The sequence below is a fragment of the Poecilia formosa genome, unplaced genomic scaffold (assembly GCF_000485575.1).
Source record: "Poecilia formosa unplaced genomic scaffold, Poecilia_formosa-5.1.2 Scaffold150, whole genome shotgun sequence".
In the NCBI taxonomy this organism is placed as follows: domain Eukaryota; kingdom Metazoa; phylum Chordata; class Actinopteri; order Cyprinodontiformes; family Poeciliidae; genus Poecilia; species Poecilia formosa.
The window spans coordinates 121,698-139,329 of NW_006800089.1; the positions used below are offsets into that span (position 1 = coordinate 121,698).

General features: G+C 43.7%; 1 protein-coding gene across 1 annotated transcript in view; it reads right to left on the reverse strand.

Annotated features, from left to right (window-relative positions):
* Positions 1–397: 397 nt before the first annotated feature.
* The window catches only part of LOC103146047 (triple functional domain protein-like), a gene marked incomplete at its 5' end in the record, with an annotated part of 42,927 nt that continues 25,692 nt past the window's right edge, over positions 398–17,632 (reverse strand). Inside the window, 28 exons of the mRNA XM_007563758.2 lie at positions 398–2,713; positions 3,022–3,160; positions 3,258–3,458; positions 4,145–4,223; positions 4,307–4,428; positions 4,780–4,942; positions 5,028–5,055; positions 5,135–5,276; positions 6,121–6,368; positions 6,954–7,438; positions 7,533–7,772; positions 7,860–8,040; positions 8,117–8,308; positions 9,222–9,299; positions 9,388–9,438; positions 9,599–9,691; positions 9,785–9,874; positions 9,956–10,025; positions 10,109–10,212; positions 10,297–10,363; positions 10,439–10,587; positions 11,451–11,546; positions 14,680–14,850; positions 14,984–15,177; positions 15,680–15,787; positions 16,579–16,822; positions 16,922–17,021; positions 17,108–17,250. Of these exons, the coding sequence (XP_007563820.2) occupies positions 2,156–2,713; positions 3,022–3,160; positions 3,258–3,458; positions 4,145–4,223; positions 4,307–4,428; positions 4,780–4,942; positions 5,028–5,055; positions 5,135–5,276; positions 6,121–6,368; positions 6,954–7,438; positions 7,533–7,772; positions 7,860–8,040; positions 8,117–8,308; positions 9,222–9,299; positions 9,388–9,438; positions 9,599–9,691; positions 9,785–9,874; positions 9,956–10,025; positions 10,109–10,212; positions 10,297–10,363; positions 10,439–10,587; positions 11,451–11,546; positions 14,680–14,850; positions 14,984–15,177; positions 15,680–15,787; positions 16,579–16,822; positions 16,922–17,021; positions 17,108–17,250 (4,536 nt within the window). The remainder of the gene's footprint in view (positions 2,714–3,021; positions 3,161–3,257; positions 3,459–4,144; positions 4,224–4,306; positions 4,429–4,779; positions 4,943–5,027; positions 5,056–5,134; positions 5,277–6,120; positions 6,369–6,953; positions 7,439–7,532; positions 7,773–7,859; positions 8,041–8,116; positions 8,309–9,221; positions 9,300–9,387; positions 9,439–9,598; positions 9,692–9,784; positions 9,875–9,955; positions 10,026–10,108; positions 10,213–10,296; positions 10,364–10,438; positions 10,588–11,450; positions 11,547–14,679; positions 14,851–14,983; positions 15,178–15,679; positions 15,788–16,578; positions 16,823–16,921; positions 17,022–17,107; positions 17,251–17,632) is intronic.

Sequence of the window (17,632 nt, forward strand, 5' to 3'; positions counted from 1 at the left end):
TGACCACTAGACGGCGCCAAACACTTATAGTCGCATGTATCTGGGAGCGTCTGTGGTTAATATATGCTACATTGGCTTTAATCTGGAACAAAACTGATTTTAATTAATCTCATAAGAAAACTAACGTGAATAACAACATAGTTCAAAAACGTATTAAACAGCTGCTGCTGGCCTTCTCAGTAAAACCAGGAAGTTAGACTTTAAAGATTTTACAGCCATCTGTGTGTGTAATTCAGTCTCAGTGTAAATCCAGTTGTGTGAACGCCTCGTCAAAATAATGGCAGCTGTATAAAAAATGCACATCATACGTTACCATTTATTTACTTGAGTTTCCCCAAGTAAATGATACACTGAAGCAAGTGGTTGTGTTGCGACAAAAATATTTTTAAAAAACAGGTCATGTTTGTTCATTATGTTTAATTTTCAAATAACTGATGACAAAATTAGAATATTTACAAGGGAGAATATGATGAGCTGTACAAAGAAATATACATGCAAAGATAAAAAAAAAAAAACAATGTGGCGGCAAACATGTAAATAAAAACAAATGCAACAAAAAAAAGGGTGGAAAAACTAAAACTGAGGTATCCAGTCCAAGTCTCCTTGTTTTTAACGGCCTGTGCACAATTATATCACATAAATAAAAAATAAAAAAAGCTAAAGAGGGCTCATCCCATCCTCATTATGAACGTTTGTTACTTTCGTTTCCAGAAATGTTCTGGTGAGCTTCCAGGGAGATTTTATAGTTTATACGAGAAATTTATGGAAGAAACATTTTGGCAGCGAGAAAGAAGACAATTAAGGAAATAAGACCATTTAACTCCTAATTCATTGAGTTAATAATAAGAGCTAGTTTCTGTCCTCCAGCCTCCTGCCTATTTAAAAAGGAAAAGAAAAAGAGACTAAGCTAAGAGTGCGTCCCCCCTCACCACTCCTTGTGTTTTACTCTTGTAAACAATCATTTCAAAAAAGGTCACTGATTACCTAAACATACTCCAATAAAACCTTTTTCTTAAGTACTATAAAGCTAGAGCAACTTTGGTGTACCAATACTACAGAGGCATACAGTACAAAACGTGTTAAATTAAGTTTTGATCAAACCAAAATCCTAAAAACGAACCACATGATTGTAGGTCGTGACCCCAGCGAGGCCTGGCGGTCGGAACAGCCAGCAACACAAACTACCAGCAGCGCCTGCAGTACCAAGTACATCCTTTTCTCTAGATTTATTACAGATACAACAGATGTCTTCATAAATAGTTGCATAAAATGTTAAAGCCGCAACATTGCACATGATAAACAGAACGTACGATGAGTGCATTTACAGAGAAAAAAACAACAAGAAAAGAAAAGAAAACAAAACAAAACAAAAAAAAAGATTTCTCCTCCTGGGCTTCCCACATTCACTTGGTTTCCCTGGCGACCCGCAGCCGTCGCCGCGGCCCCGCGTCCTGAAAGCAGGATCCCGCCGTGAATGTGAGAGCGAAGAAGGCAGAAGTCTATTTACAAGGTAAGGCTTAAACATGTCGCTATCTGCGCAGTGCAGCTTTTGTTCTGCAGGGGGCGCCGTTCCTTCTGGGGTTTGGACGGCAGCATGGTCAACATGGCATCTCATGATGATGGTTTAATAAGCAGAACGTCTGAAGTAGCACAGCCAACTTTCAACATTTTATTATTATTTTTTTTTTTACTTTAAAACAAACAGACGGTACTTTTGTGTGTTTTTCTTAAATATATCGTTTCTATAAGATAGAGCTGCTTCCAAAGTGTCAGGTATAGCTTTAGTGTAAAAGAATAAACAAAACGTCCGTGCCGGTCCTTGGCGACTTTTTTTTCCGTCGAGGCTCGTTCAGACAGCTCCTCTAAATCAGCTTTGACTCCCATCAAGGAAAATAAGTTACTATATTAATGATTTTATTCGTCCTTTTTTTTAAATTTTTTGTTCTGTTCGTTTAAAACTAGAAAATCTCAGCAAGCAGCAGTAGACAAGGGCATCCGTTCCGTCGGGTTGGTGATGTTCTCTGGGGCTCCGTAGCTCCAGACTGAACTACCAGCGGTACTCCAGGGGATTCTGGGTTGTGAAGGAGGATAAGATCAGCGAGAACTCTGGGAATTCTGGGAGCTGTGGGGACGCTTCCTGCTGCGCCCGCGGCGTTCAGATCCGAGACTGAAGGCGGCTCTGGATGAAGCTCCGGACTCCTCCAATGGGCCGTGCGTCCGTCTGGTGCTTCCTCCGGTCTATGAAGGAGATGAGGCGCGCCGTGTCAAGGCAGCCCTCTCCACGGCCCCGCCCGTCCCCCGGCGGGGCCTGCAGCCACGGCTCCTGGAGGCAGAGCCCCGCCGGCGGCCTCCGGCCCGGGTCGGTCCGTAGCAGCAGACGGACGAAGTCTCTGGCGGCCTGGCTGACGCCGTGGAAGTAATCCCTGGGGAAGCTGAAGTCCAGCCTGCAGATGTTGAGGCACGTTTCCTCGGCGCTCTCGTCCAGGAACGGCGAGGCGCCGCTCAGCAGCACGTAGGTCACCACGCCCAGGCTCCACAGGTCGGAGGTCAGCGACACGGGCTCCCCCAGGACCAGCTCCGGGGAGGCGAACTCAGGGCTGCCCAGCAGAGGGTGGACGTAGTGGGCGCTGTTGAGTTGGACCGCGTCTCCGAAGTCGGTGAGTTTGACCACGGGCTGGGCGCTGGCGTTGTGGGCGACCAGCAGGTTCTCAGGCTGGAGCAAGAGAAGAAAAGCGCCACACGGTGAACAGTAAATTCATTCTTCACAAACTTTATCTGCCAGGGCAAAGGGTAGGAATATATCGTATCGTTTATCATTTATCGTGACACATTTCCAGAAAAGACTTCCAGCTATGATTAAAGAAAAGGTGGAGCTTGATTTGAAAGGAACGGCCTCAGGTCAGGTGTCCATGTATGTTTTGAAAAGTTCATATCAAGTTTCTGATGGCAGCATAAGGAAGTGAGGAAACGTTCATGAGGGATGGATTTAAGCAGAGCCACTAAATCTGCTAAGACACTTACTTTTCCGTCCAGATGCACTATCCTGCAGTTGTGCAAGTAATGTAAAGCTTCTAAAACACTTCGCAGGTAGGAGGCCACCTTCTCCTCCGTCAGGTTCCCCCAGCTCACTATGTAGTCCAGCAGACGACCCTGATCAGCCCTGAAATCAGAAAAATCATCAGTAGATCAAAGAGAATGAAGGTTCAATTCCAAATAAAAACAGGTTTTTTCCCTCCCTCTGTGTATCTGGCACTCACATCTCCAGGACGATAGCGTAGCTGCTGGAGGTTTCAAACGTGTCCACCAGGCTCACTATGTGCGGGTGCTGCAGCCTCTGAAGCAGGTTGAGCTCCTGAGTCACCTGATCTCTCTTCATCAGCTTCTTGTTGATGTGTTTGACGGCCACCGTCCGTTTGGAGCCCCGGTGATCGCAGCGTTTGACGACAGAGAAGCGCCCCCTGCAGACAGGAAACACACGCAATTCGATTCAAAAGTCCTCTAAAGCTGTGTTTTTCAAAGAGGGGGCCGCCAGGGGGCGCTGTGGGGCGGCTCGGAAAGATGGAGGGAAGATGAGAAAAAAATATGCAAAGATAAAAAAAAGAGCTGTTTTTTATCTGTTTTCTTGTTTGTTTTTTTAATGAAATATAAGTTAAAATAATTAATCTAAATGTTATTTCTGATGGCTGAAAGTCAAATTCATCTTTGCTTCTCAAGCTACAACAGTTAGAAAGACATGGAGAAAAAGCATAAAAACTGTGAGAATAAAATTAAATTTGATATCCAATATTGCAAATTAATCACATTTTCTCATAATCAGAAGAGGAGATTGTGATGAAAAACTATTATGTGAAAACATATTAAATCATAGTCATCTAAATCAGAAGGTCTGAGGCAGCATTTATGCTAAATGGATGTAATAACTATTGAATAGTGAATAGAAAACAGTCGGAAAGTTGATGTTTCTTTACATATTTTGTAGCAAAGCGTTCCTGAACACAGGTTAACGCTGTCTGGGGGAAAGTAGAATGGAAAAGTTTGGGAGCTTCTGCTCCAACAGAATATTTTTAGGAAAAAGCCAAAGCACAGATTTGCAGTGAAACACTTTCCTCCTGCTCTGATGGGAGCATGGTGCCGGGTCTCTTACCTTCCCAGTTCAGCCACCTCAGTGTACTGAGACTCGAAGTTGTCCTTCCAGCTCACTCTGAGTCCATCAGTGGACACGGCTGAAAACAAAAGACACACACCTGCATCACACACCACAGCCGTCACACACCCGGCGGTCGCTGTCGTCACTCTACGCTCTTACCCAACACCCTGAGGCTCGCCGACGACGTCACACTGCCCAGCTCGTTGGTCGCCACGCACGTGTAAACGCCGTCGTCCTCTGAAGCGGCACCGATTATCCGGAGCGTGGCTTCACCAGCATCGCTGGAATGAAAAAATGTATTATTACAGCAACGCTTCCAAAGAACCGACTTCCTGGATCTGATTGACTGAAGTCTGAGCCGACTGACTCAGGCGTTCATACGAACTCCACGTTTTCTTAAAACTCACAAACTTTAATGTATTTTGGGAGATTTTATGAAGTGGTGAATAATCGGGAAAAATCACAAATGTTTTCTACATTTTTTATTATTTTCCAAATTGTGACATGCATTTGAAGTAAAGAGGGTTTAATACAAAAAGGCTTAAAATGATTTCTCATTTATATCGTAATAAAATACTTTAAAGATGTTAGTAAGGTGTGAAGACTTGTGCGATTCTGTGTTGTTTCCGTACCTGTAGGCGATGCTGAAGTGTCCGTTGTTGGTGAGGTTGCTCTCGTTTGGTCCTCTCCAGGTGACGGTGGCGCGGGGTCGACCGCAAACCTTACACCGTAAGGTGACGCTCTCGCCGTTGTCACATGTCATGTCACTCAGAGGCACCAGGAAGTCTGGGGGGGCTGGTTTAAAAAATAAAAGCTTTGATTAAAGCACTGGTTACAGCCGCCTGAATCAATTTATTCTAAACTCAAAGTCAATATTTACCATCATAGATGTAGTTGGGATTTAGAAGCTGTGAACATAAAGGGCGGAGTCAGACAAAGAAAGAAAACACAACTCCGCTCTGATTGCTCAGTGAATCAGGAAGTCACCTTTACAGAAACTTTATTGGCCATTGCATCTCTGGACTTCCTGTAACCGTTTTCCAGCTTGGTCTCCTTCTTCACCTCCTTGTCTTTCTTCTCAGACTTCTTTCGTATTCGCAGAGACGTGTGCCAAGATGAAGACTTCCTGCTGCAATGAGACAGGTGTCAAAGGTCAAGAACAAAAAGACCCCATGTCTGTTGGAAACTCATGTACTGAATGGAGGGCTTCCCACAGCGTATAATAAGCCTGGCGGGCTGCCAGGTTTTACTTGGGTAAGCGTTGTTTATTTTAATAGGATTTTTTTTAAACACAAGTTAACAGTGAGAGCAAAAACAGAATAAGCTAACTGATGCATTGAAGTAGGGGTAATATTATTTATTTTAATTGTTTTTTTGTCTGTTTGCCTTTTTTAACACTATATTTGGTGTTTAAGTATCATCAGTAATTTCTTCTAACAACATAATTATCTAGTCATATCAAATTTTCTGTCAGCGTTTTTTAAAGGGACAGTAGTGTGTATTTTCTAGGTATATGGTGGTGTTTTGTATCAGGTAACCATGTTATCCTCAGTTGTTTTAACTTCTTGAAATTGGGCCTCTGTTTCTTTAAAAACTCCTGCTCTTTCTGAAACTCCGCCTTCAGGAAGTCATCCCAACATTACTCCTGTATTAACCCTTTCGGAGCATTTTCACCAGCCTTAGATGATTTGAACAGCTGAATGGTTGCCAAGGGAGATTGAAGGATTTCTCAAACATGCATGATAGAATCAAATCAACACTGCAGGTATATTTTGATGAGGTAATCATATTTAAACATGATGTAAAGCTCCAAAAAGTCGAGTTTCCATAATACTGCCCTTTTAACACAAAAACATGGTGGTGCTGGCGGACTCCCCTGGCGCCCCTGACACTGGGCTTAGCAAGTTCTCTGGAGGAAACCCTACTAAATGCAGTACGTCTGGACCGTAAGGCACGTTGAACCAATCTCTTACTTGATTGGCCCGTCGGAGGAGTCAGGGATGATGGCGGAGGTGTGTCCCAGCACGAATCCGGGGATCCAGCCCTCGGCGGCGGGGCCCTGCTCCGTAGCCGCCCTGAACACCAGGAACATGTTCTGCTGGTTGCTGGCCAAGATCTGGACCACTTCGCCCTGACTGACGCTGATCTCATCCTCCTTCACAGCCATGTAGTCCTGGGTCACCAACATGGTGGATACGCTACTGCTGCTGCTACTTTCACTCTGTGCAACAGGGAGGAGACAGGGGGAGAGAAATCACAGAGTATTCAATAAAACCAGGCTTTGTACAAGGTTTGTTGTTTTCCTGCGATTAAAAAAAGTTGCAGTAAGACGATTTCCTCTGCAGCAGTCTTTGCAGCTCCGGGCAAAGATGAGACGAAAAGCGTTAGGTTGAATGAAAGGATCTGAGTTCATTTGTGGAGGAACCACAAACGTCAGAGGTTAGTTGCAGGTAAAGTCAGTGCAGTCACACACCATGAAGACAGCAGCTGGTGAGAGACAGCCAAGAGGAAGGAAGGTTGTTAGTTTGAGCTTTGGTAGAGTTAAAAAGTCAGGAAACAAAAAGCCCAAGTGAAGAGTCTCTCTTAGGAAGAGTGAGGACAAAAGCACCAAGGTTGAAACCTTTGAAGGGAATTTGTTTTGAGAAATGATCTAAAGCTACAGAGCGTGATGCTGAAGAGTGGAGAAGATTGTCAGAGATGCTTAGTGGGGAACAGATTAGTAGTGCTGGCAGCAGCGGGACACACCAGGCTTCCCTCGGCCTCTTTGTTAGTGGAATCAGCCGTGGGCCGCAGCTAGAGGTCTTACCCCGTTGCTCTGGGTGGACTGGATGGACTGCTCGCTTGCAGATGAGCATGTGCTCATGCGGTCAGCCTCTTTGCTGTGCGTGGAGTGTCTGTGGGCCTGAACCCCCGGCTGACGGGCCGGGGTCTCTGCCGCCTCTCCTGGGAAGGTGAACGAGCCAGGCCTGCTGGCTGGAGAGGCCGGCATAGAGCTCCAAAATCCAGATCCGGTCTTCTGTCCTGGGCTGGGAGGGGGAGGAGGAAGAGGGTCCTTTCCAAAGGCGGGCGCGGTTGGAGTTGGGGCGATTGGCGACACGATTCCGGGCTGTGGTTTGGAGGTTGGCGTGGAGGGCAGAGGCCCCACTGTGGCACGAGGAATAGGGGTTACAGTGTTGGCAGGTGTGAGGGTCTGCGTGTGTGTCTGGTCCTCTGCGGTCTGCGAGGGACGCTTGCCCTGCGGACTGCCCCCTGGAGGAAGCGGGGTAGCAGGGACGGGACGAGGGGACAAACCTGGATCACAACCGAGCAAAACTCACACCTCAGTCACAACCTTCAATGTGCTGCGAAAACAAAGCTGGCCGAGCAAGGGGGCCACGTTCCGTACCTAACATCTTGTTGGGGCCCTCCGCGTCGGCTCCAGCGAGGTGACGGAGGGGCTGGGGCAGACGAGAGGGTTGAGGGATCTTTGAGGGCCGCCGGGAGACGCTCTGCGGTCCTGATGGGGCGGAGCTGGGCTGAGAGATCCCGCCTCCAACTCCGGGTGACACACCACCAACGCCTCCGGCCTGAGCTCCCACGCCGGCCCCGACGTGATTCCTCTGATACTCTATTGGCGAAGTCAGAGCTGTGAGACGGTACAAGAAAGACAGCGATGTACAAAAACAGCACCGCCACCAAACACCAGGTTCTGTGCATCTGTCCGAAGGCTCACCATTGAGGAAATTGCGTTGGCTCTCCAGTATCTGGCTGATCTGAAGGGTCCAGACCTCACACACCCCCGGATGGGAGGAGTGAAGAACGAAGGACTCCAGCGTCCCGTTGGTTGACCGAGAAGTGAGAATAAACTTACAGGGATCGCCTTCCACGCTCTCCTCCAGACCCAAACAGCTGACCTGGATTACCGACAGGGTCAGAGACTCAACATCTGGGCCACAACAAATCATTCAGGCAGCTTTGTAGTGTTCTCACCTTGATGCTGTGTTTGTAGAGGAAGCCTGGCAAAGAGAAACCTTTCTTTTTGTCCAGAGGCTCGCTGAAGATAACCAGCTGCTCGAACAGGAACACCCTCCTCTCCTTCATCCTGCCGTGCGAGCCGCCGTCTGGGTCGGACACCATGAACGTGTCCTGCAGCAACAGGCGACCCTGAGCTACAATCTTCCCCTGGAGACGGAGAAACGGGGAAAATGCTTTTAGTAGAAGCATTTCATGAGGCAGAATTCAGTATAAACAGTTAAGACACTGTAACATTGAGCTTTTTCACATTTCGCCAACCTCAAACTTTACTGGATTTTATTGGAATGTTATGTGATAAACCAACAACAAGCAGTGAATTAGGGATGCAAGTTATCGATTAATCAATAAGTAATTGATAAACGGTAATTTTCTTAACAACCAGGATTGTTAAGAAGAGCTTCATTTTTTTGGGAAAATGCTCAATTTAAAAATAAATCATAATTAAATTTTTAACATAATTTTGTATGAAATACTGACTCAATAAACAGAATATTGAGATTTTATCACATTATTAACCTTGGACATATTCATAAAATATAACAATACAGGAACCTCTTAACTTGCTTAATAGAAAAATAAAATACAACAGATTGTTTCTCTTTCCAGTTCTTTTATGCCCCCGCCATCTTTGTTTCTGTATCAACCGGCAAAACTCAAGGATGGCGCCCTCTGCTGGATGGTGGTCAAACTATAACACTGAAAGAAGATCTAAGCCCACATTGTTAGTTAATCGATTGGAACTAGTTTTAACCTAATAAACCATTAATCGTCAATTAATCGTAAGTCGTTTAATTGTTTGTATCCGTATAATGAATAATTGTGAAGAGGAAAGAAAACAACACAGGCTTTTTAAGGAATAAATCTACTAAATCTAGTGTACATTCACATTCAACCCCCTTCTACAGATTTATTTCTGTGTGCACATATGCTGGAAACCGTTTCCTTTTCCCACTTTATTCTGGTCTCTCACATAACATTCCAACAAAATATACTGAGGTTTGTGGAAAAAGCCCAAAAGAAACTTTTGGGAACCAATGTTGTGTAATTAAATTTTCCCTACATCAAATCCTTGAAGCCGACCAACATTCATCATGTCGTTGCACCTTTTTGGCACGATGCACATGACCTCCACTGCTTTCTGTAAGAGGTGGAAATGAAAAATGTTTTAGAAAAGCAAAGATTGTCTTTTAAATGAAGCGTTCAAGCAGAAGCTTTCAGTCACTTGCCTCTAAATCTGGACACTCCAGTCCAGCCTTTTTAGAGTGTTTGAGGAAATCCTAAATCAGACAAAGCAAATATGTCACCGCAAAAAAACAAAAAAACATTGGTAATGTTTGGCTTTTTACAATCAGAGAAGTCAGAGATGAAGGTGTTTTTTAAGTGAATCTGAGCCGAGTTGAGGTTTCGGCGCCCTCTGCTGGGCCAGTAAGGACTAACCTTGAGCAGCAGCTGGTATTTCATGATCCTTTGAACAGGTTTAATGAGCAGGTCTGTGATCTGCAGCCGGTGGCCCAACCTCTGCTTCAGATCCTTCATTAAATAAAAAAAAAAAAAAAAAACCTGAGTTCTCAGCATTTGAAAGCTGCCAACATCTGATGCCTCTTTAGCTAAACCACCGTTTACCTCAAAGTAGGTGTCGATATACTCTGACACGATGTGCTCCGACTTGGGCTTGTTCTGACAGTACACCACGTACATATTTAACCTGCGTTCCTGTGGAAACGCCAAGCAGAAGACTTCAGAATTCCACAAACACAAAGTTTAAATCTAGAAAAAAATGTAGAAATGACAAACCTGTTTGAGAAACAGTAGTCCCAGTCTGTCAGGGTCTTCTAAGCATTTCTCCAACTCCCTGAGGAAGAAGCTGAGTGAGAGGGAAAGAGAAACATTTAGTTATTTAGTTGGCGACTGAGCAGAAGGAAATCTGGATTCTAGCGCTTGACGTACTCTTTGTGCCAGTCGTAGATTTGATGGATGTTTCCAAACACGATTTTATCCTTCCCCCTCATATCGTCGGGAACGCCCTCCTCCTTCATCCTGCTCATGTAGCCCTTATTTATGGAGACAAAAGAAACAAATACGTGTAAGCCTGAATACACGGCATAAAGGAAAACAAAGAAACGTAGAGCGCTCACCTCGACTACAAGACCCAGATCCCGGACGTAATCTCGCTCGGTTTCTACCAGCTCCAGCAGAACGTAGCTAAAACAACAACAAGATGACTCAGCTGAAGAGAGAAGCCAGCGTGTGTTTGTGTTAAGACAGCAGCACACTTACTGTCTTTTCTTGACGATGCTGGCCCTGCGTTCATCCATCTCTTCCCCAGGCGAGGAGGAGGACAGGAGGGAGTTATCGGAGGGGTTGAAGGAGGGAGAGCTGCTGTCGCCCTGCTCTACCGACAGAGAGCTGGGTCTGTCCTCCAGAGCCTGCATCCACACGCAACAACGGGGGAAACAAAGCAGATGCAGATGGAGTCGTTTCAACTGATTATAGTTCTAAAATATACACATTTATTTTACAGTTTTTTTTTTCAAGTGTTGATCACTGATGTTAATCAAGTTCATTTTATAGCAGCTGCTGATAAAGACGTGGAAAAAAAATAGGGATGCACAATAAATCGGCACCAACATCGGTATTGGTGGATGATTTTTAACAAAACCTATCGGATAAATAAAACTGATTTGATGTGAATTTATGTCCATCTCGTTTCTGGAGGACGAGTTTGGTCATGTGACAGTGATCGTGATTCAGTAACGGATTTAACTGCAAATAAAGAAACATGATGGTAATTTTACAATGTCAAAGGTTTAGTGGATATATATAATATTGGTGAATATTGGTTATCAGCCATAATAGCAATATCAGTGTTGGATATTGACTGGCCAAAATGTTCACGTCAGCGCATCTCTGGTGAAAACACTTGTAATAAATCAGTTTCATTTCGATGACTTAACACTAAAAAGTTCAAAAGTCCAGAAGAAACAGAGAGAGAAAGAGAGAAAGAGAGAGAAGTATAGAGAGACAGAGAGAACTAGATATAAATCGATCAATTAAATGTAAGAAACTATTTCTATCACTTTTGTTTTATGGAAATTGTTGAGGCATCAAAAACAGGACAGGCCGTTTTCATTCAAGTTTTTACATTTTCAGTGTGAGATTACTGCTTTTCAGAGATCTGCATGAAGGATGTCAATAAGGACGATGCGCCTAAACTCATGATCACAAAGCTGTTTTTGTGAATGTCGGCACACACACACACACACACACACGGTGTGTGTCTGTCTCCTACCATCTTGCTTTTGACCAACTCCTCGATGGCGCTCACCAACTCGGCGGCACTGGGCGTCTCCGAACTGGACGGACGGACGGAAAGACGGGAAGACGTCTGAGCAGCCACAGAGAGGGGAGGCAAGCAGAACAGCCATGAGAACGTGGCAGCCTGTGTGCTCGGGTTTGTTCAGTAGTTCTTGAGTTTAATTTTAATTCTCAAGTTAGAGAAATCCATAAATGGACAGAACAAGAAAATGCCCTCTCTAGTGGTTAAAGGTCAGCTTTTAATGACTTGAATGCACATTAGTTGTCTTTTGTGGTTGTTTTTTTTCCAGGTTTAGTAAAAGAAAAATAATTCAGTGATATAATCTGAGGAGGTTCCTCTAATTGGTGAAACTCCAAGTTTCTGAGGAGTTACATTTAAAACTAGAGTAAAAAAACAACAAAACAAAAACAAAAAAAACAATAAAAACAAAGGAAATTTGTGTGAAATTCAGAAAACTATAAATGGAGAGGGGAAAACATGAGGCGGAAGGAAAAAAGAAATGTGGAAGGAGGAAAAAAATCATTCAAGGTTTGATAGAAAGAATGTGGGGGAGAAAAAAAAAGTGCAATCTGAATGCAAAGAGAGGTTTTCTGTCGTGTTCCTGTTATGGAGGAGAGAATGCCGTCAGCGAGGATGAAAGAGGTTTCATGGATGTGTTTGTGCAGATATAGTTCAGGAGACTCTCACCCTTTCTGTGCTGTGCGCCCTTCTGGCCTCGCCAGCATTTAGAGATGCCAATTACTTGCATGGGTAATGAGGTAACGCACATAAAGGTAAGAAGAGGGGGAATGAGGACGACCGGGGAGAGGGAGAGGGGGACGGAGGGGAAGCTGTGATTGGTCGGGTGGGATGACAGGAGGTGGGGCCGGGAGGGGGGGTTTGAATCTTCATTTCAGCGTGGGTTTTACTCAGATTGTTAGAGAGGAGGCTGACGGGGGAACCTGGCCCGCTGTCTCACGCGCCGCTCGCTCCTTCCTAAGTGTCTGTCGTCCCTTGCTGCGGCTTCTTAAAGCATGCACAAATACGCTGCATTCAAGTGCAAGTCGAGCATGCTCAAGGCATTGTAAAGCTGGCAGAAATAAGGCAGTGCATCCCTCGACTCTGAACTGACCGCTGAAGGGGAAAAATAAAAAAAGCTCCACGCTGCCCCCTCCACTCAGAGTTAGGAGCTACATGTGTCCTCTCTCTCTCTCTCTCTCTCTCTCTCTCTCTCTCTATTTATTTACAGTTTGTCCTAATCTGCTCACCGTAGAGTTACAGTTAAAAAACAACAACAAACAAGCGAGGAAATAAAAGAACTAAAGAAATTTAGGAATGTTATGAGTTTGTTAAAATACAGAAGTTAACCAGAGTGCGTTTAAAAAAAAAAAAAAAGAAGTTAAGAAGCTTAAAGTCATTTCCCCTCAAAAAGAACAGGCTTTAAAAAGGGCATTTTAAAGTGGAAGGAGCGGGAAAAAGCAGGAATTAAAGAATCAGACTGAGGGAGGAGACAGAAGGGGAAGAGCAAGGCTTTCAGATGGAGAGATATGGAAACTGAGACAAAGCAAAGACAGGACATAAATCAAGGTAATGCTACGTCATGGCAAACAGCAAACAATACAACCAGGAAACAAAACAAAAGAGAAACACAAATTAGTGTCAGAAGAGAATCTGCTTTAGTCTTTTGCTGCCTAAAATGTAAAACTCTGTTTTTAAAAAAGACAGGGCAGAATAGGAAGAGAAAATGTTCATTATGACTGGAAAGGTTCGATTCATTTGCGTCAGAAAAATGATGTTTTAAGGGAAACGAGATAAACGGATCAGTGAACGTTGGACTCATATTAAGTTCTTCTTTTTTAAAAAAAAAAAAAAAAAAGCGTTTTAAATAAAGTACAGAATATTATAGAATTACTTCTTGTGGTTTTCCACAATGTCATTTTATAAACCTAAAGTTTAATATTTGCCGTTTGGGTTTTATGTGATAGACCAAGACAAAGCAGAATGTGAAAATTTATGCTGATCTGAAAAGATGCAAAACATGACATGAAGAGGAAAACTAACTGGACATCATCCTGAAAACACCTCAACTGCAATGACATGATTCTGGCAGCATCATGATGTGGGGGAGCTGATGGAGCTAAAGACCTGAGACTGGAGCAGAATGAAAAATAATAATAATAAACACAACCAGAGATAACATACAGTACTCATTTGGGATTAACTCAGCAGATATGAGACAACTTCTACATTTTATTAGCAAAAAATTTAAAAAATCTTTTCTGTGATGCCTCTTTCTGTTGGTCTATTGCATCAAAACTCAATAAAATATTTGGCTTATGGTCGTAATGCGACCAAAAAAAAAAGGAAAAGGTTCAAGAGGTGTCAATAGCTTAGAAAGAACTGAGTGTAAAAGTTTTAAATATCTGAAATGTAAGACATTTTAAACCATTTTAGAAATCAAATAGTAATGCTCATGCAGTCAAAAAATAAATAAATAAATAAAGATGCAGATTTTTCATATGGAAACTTAAAACTGCCAACTATCAGAGAAAAACTAAAAGAAATAATAAAAGTAATTCTTGACGTGGTCAACATCAGATAAATGTGGAAGTCTGCTTTGGTTTCCCTGAAGCTGTTTGTTCACTGATGCTCTGTAAAAACCTCTGATATCTTCATAGAACTGTTGTAACTTATGTTTACATATCAGAAAACTCCTGCAGGAAACTGGTTGCACTAGATTTTATTTAGAGGCATCAGCTAAATATAAATCCCCCCTTTTGTTTTTCACATTTCAGTTTTTTTTCTTCTTTTTTTGTTTTCTCCCACTTGTCAGTTTTGTGTTGGTCAATCACATGGAAACCCAATGAAACAAACATTTAGTTATTTGTTGCAGTTTTATAGCATTTCATCCTATAAAACAGAGTTTTTCCTTACATGAGACAAGTAAGGCAATTATTTTTATGTTTCACTGCAAATAATGCAAAAAGATAAAGTCACATTTGACAGCTTTCTGGGATGACAATCCATTTAAATCCAAAACTAAATGATATTTAGTTTCAGAACCGCTGACTGGTCACAGGAAATGAGCCGCTGTGCACATAATGCACTTATGTGTCACTATTGTTTTACAAAAACCTGAAAATCCCAATCTGACATCAAGCAGGTCATATCTTAATCCCAGCTTCCTCTCCTGGGTGATTTGGACGAGTCTCCTTGTCCTCACCTTGTCGTCCTGTGAGTCCGGCTGCAGCAGGCTGTGCTGCTGGATGGCCATGGGCGGGGGCAGAGGAACCGAGTCGGCCCCCTCCTCTCCCTCCTCTTCTCCGCAGCTCTGCATGCCAGACGAACTGGACTTGGACAGCGTGCCGCTTGACAGGCCCTCGTTACGAACCCTCTGAGACGCACACAAGAACGGCAGCGGTGAGATTATGTTGCCTGACTACTTCTATGGAAATCAAAGCGTGTGTGTGTGTGTGTGTGCGTGTGTGTGTGTGTGTGTGTGTGTGTGTGTGTGTGTGTCCACCCACCTCCTCCAGAGTTTCATCCTGAGGCGTGGCGGCGCTGTCGTCGGAGTCTTTCTGTGAACCCATGGTTATCTCGCCGCTCTTCCTCACCTCCCGGTTCTTCTTGTGCTTGCTGGCCAGCTTCTTGACGTGGCCGTCCGCCTTGCCGCTGCTGAGCCGACGCACCGGGCTGGTCAGCCACTTGCGAAGCGTGTTACCTTGGAAACGTAGCAGTTACGGCTTCAACGTTAAACTCCTCTCAGTTTTACCACATCAAACAACTTCTGGCAAAACATAAAATACACTCGCACAACTAAGCCTGCCATGACTACAAATGTTCCTGTACGATAAATCGCCCCAGAAGTTATCGCGATGTCGATAATATTGTTGCTTTGAGATCATTTTCAAGTAATATTATGGTAATGGCATAATAATGCAAAAAAAAAAAAACAGGTTAGATTCTAATGAAGGTTTAACACTGGAACAGGAAGACATGTTAAAAATCCAAAGATATATAAACAACAGAAACAACAAAAAAATTAATTACTCAAAACTGTTCTTCAAAAAAGGGTCTAGTTGAGACCACAGAGCCAGACTGGAGACTTTTATCACCAAGTTTTGGTCAAAAGAGGTCAAATGGAAATGGTGCGATAAATTGATTTATTGCTTATAACAACAGACCTACATACAACATGAGCTAAGATCGCCATGACTGCCTACCTGGTCGTTTGGGTCCAGGTGAGCTGTGGGAGCTGATGCCATGGCCAGGCTGCAGCGTGGCTGAAGATCCTGGCATAATGGAGTCATTGCTGCACACCGACAGAGTGTCTGTGAGAGGCAGAGGAGGGGGCGTCTTAGAAATGCTCTGATATGCACATTCAAAGTATCGAGTTACATTGCAACTGTACTTTGCTAAAGTAAATTTGTAACATCTTATCAAGTTAACACCTCTGTAATGTGTTTTGACAGGATTTTTTTACGGACTGACGGAGACAAAGTGCTACATGATTGTGGAATGATCAAAGTTTTTGTCAAAGTCTTTCATAAACATTTCGTAAAACTGAGAGCGTTTTGTTATTAAGAACCCCTGAAACAAAACTTTGTAAAATTCAGTTTTAATTCAGCATTCAGTTTCTATGCTCTACAAATCTGGAACCAACTTCCAGGAAACCGTAAATGTGCTGAAACACTGACTTCCTTTATTTCAAGGTTTAAAACCCACCAATTTAGAGTTACTGGGAGAATTTATGGGCCAGTAAAACGTGTTATTGTGACAGGCCTAGCTAGGAGGGATCTTTAGTGTTAGCTTTTCATCAAATACCAGAAAGTTCCACTTTGGTCCCATCTGACCAGAGAACTTCTTCCACAGGTTTTCCTCTGTCCTCTAGATTAACAAACCTTAAGTAGAACTTGTGGCTTTCTTTGCCACTCTTCAATGAAAGGTTTGTACCTCCATTTCTAAGATGTTTCTAAAGAAAAACTGTCAAATTTGCCTTCCTCTTCACAATCATGCACCATGTTTTGGTTTATCACATAAAGATCCAAACAAAAACCACTGAAGTTTGTAGTCTGAATGTGAAAATCTTTGCAGATCGGAACCGCGGCGGTCGGCTCCGAACCTTTGTGGTTAAAGATTCCCTCCATCTCCATGGACGACCTGGAGTGGGCGATGCAGAGCATGGCGCAGGGGACCAGGCCCTCCAGGGCCGGCGAGCGGTCCGTCGTCCTCACCAGGCACCAGTCGGGTTTGTCGTGGCAACGCTCCAGGACCTCGACGGTTTGCCCTCGCCTCAGCGTCAGCTCGTTGCTGTTGCTGGCCATGAAGTCGTGGATCACCACGGTGAGCTCGCAGCCGCCGGAGAGCTGAGGAAGAGAAGACCCGGTTCAGAGTTCTGATAGGACGAAAAAGGATCAGATTCTGAGCTTTTTTGCTCTGATTTTTAAAACGTTCAGAGTTGTCACCTTGTCGCTGTCCAGCGTGTTCTGGGAGGTGCGGGACGCCAGAGAGATGGTGTCTGGTTGGCTGCTGCCTTCACCCTGACTGTCCAGGTCCTCTAAATCCCTGAACGCAGAACACAGGACTGTCATACTGCCATTGTCCTCAGAAGGAGGAAAGATGTTTCACTCTCTAACTCCAGTGGTGTTTACCTTCGTCCTTTGGGATGCTTGGCGGTGCTGGGTTTGGGGATGTGAATGGGCTCCTTCAGGGCTCCTCTCAGATGAATGGTGCGCTCCTGGATCACCTCCCTGATGTGTTTGATCCAGTCCTGTTTGTTCTCAATGTTCGATGCCTATGAAAGGGCGGGAAAGGGAGATGTTGAACGAGATCTGGCGTGAGATCTCAAAACGAAAAATAAAAACTTTGTTAATGAAATTTCACTCCGTTTCACACAAGTCTGAATGACTTCTCTTTATTTTACTTCTGGTATTTTTTAAATTTACAGGTACATCTGGGGAAAAAATTACATTTCTGAATGTTAAACTCAGATTTCATAGAGTGAAATATTTCAAGGTTTTGTTTCATAAGTTAAATATCAGAAAGTCATGGTTTCACACCTTAATCAGATAAATAACAATGCAGTATGAATCTTTTTTTCTTTTTTACATATTTGTTAAAACTGTCACCATGTCAGGACAGAATTATATGAGACAGATAATCTGTGAAAACATCAA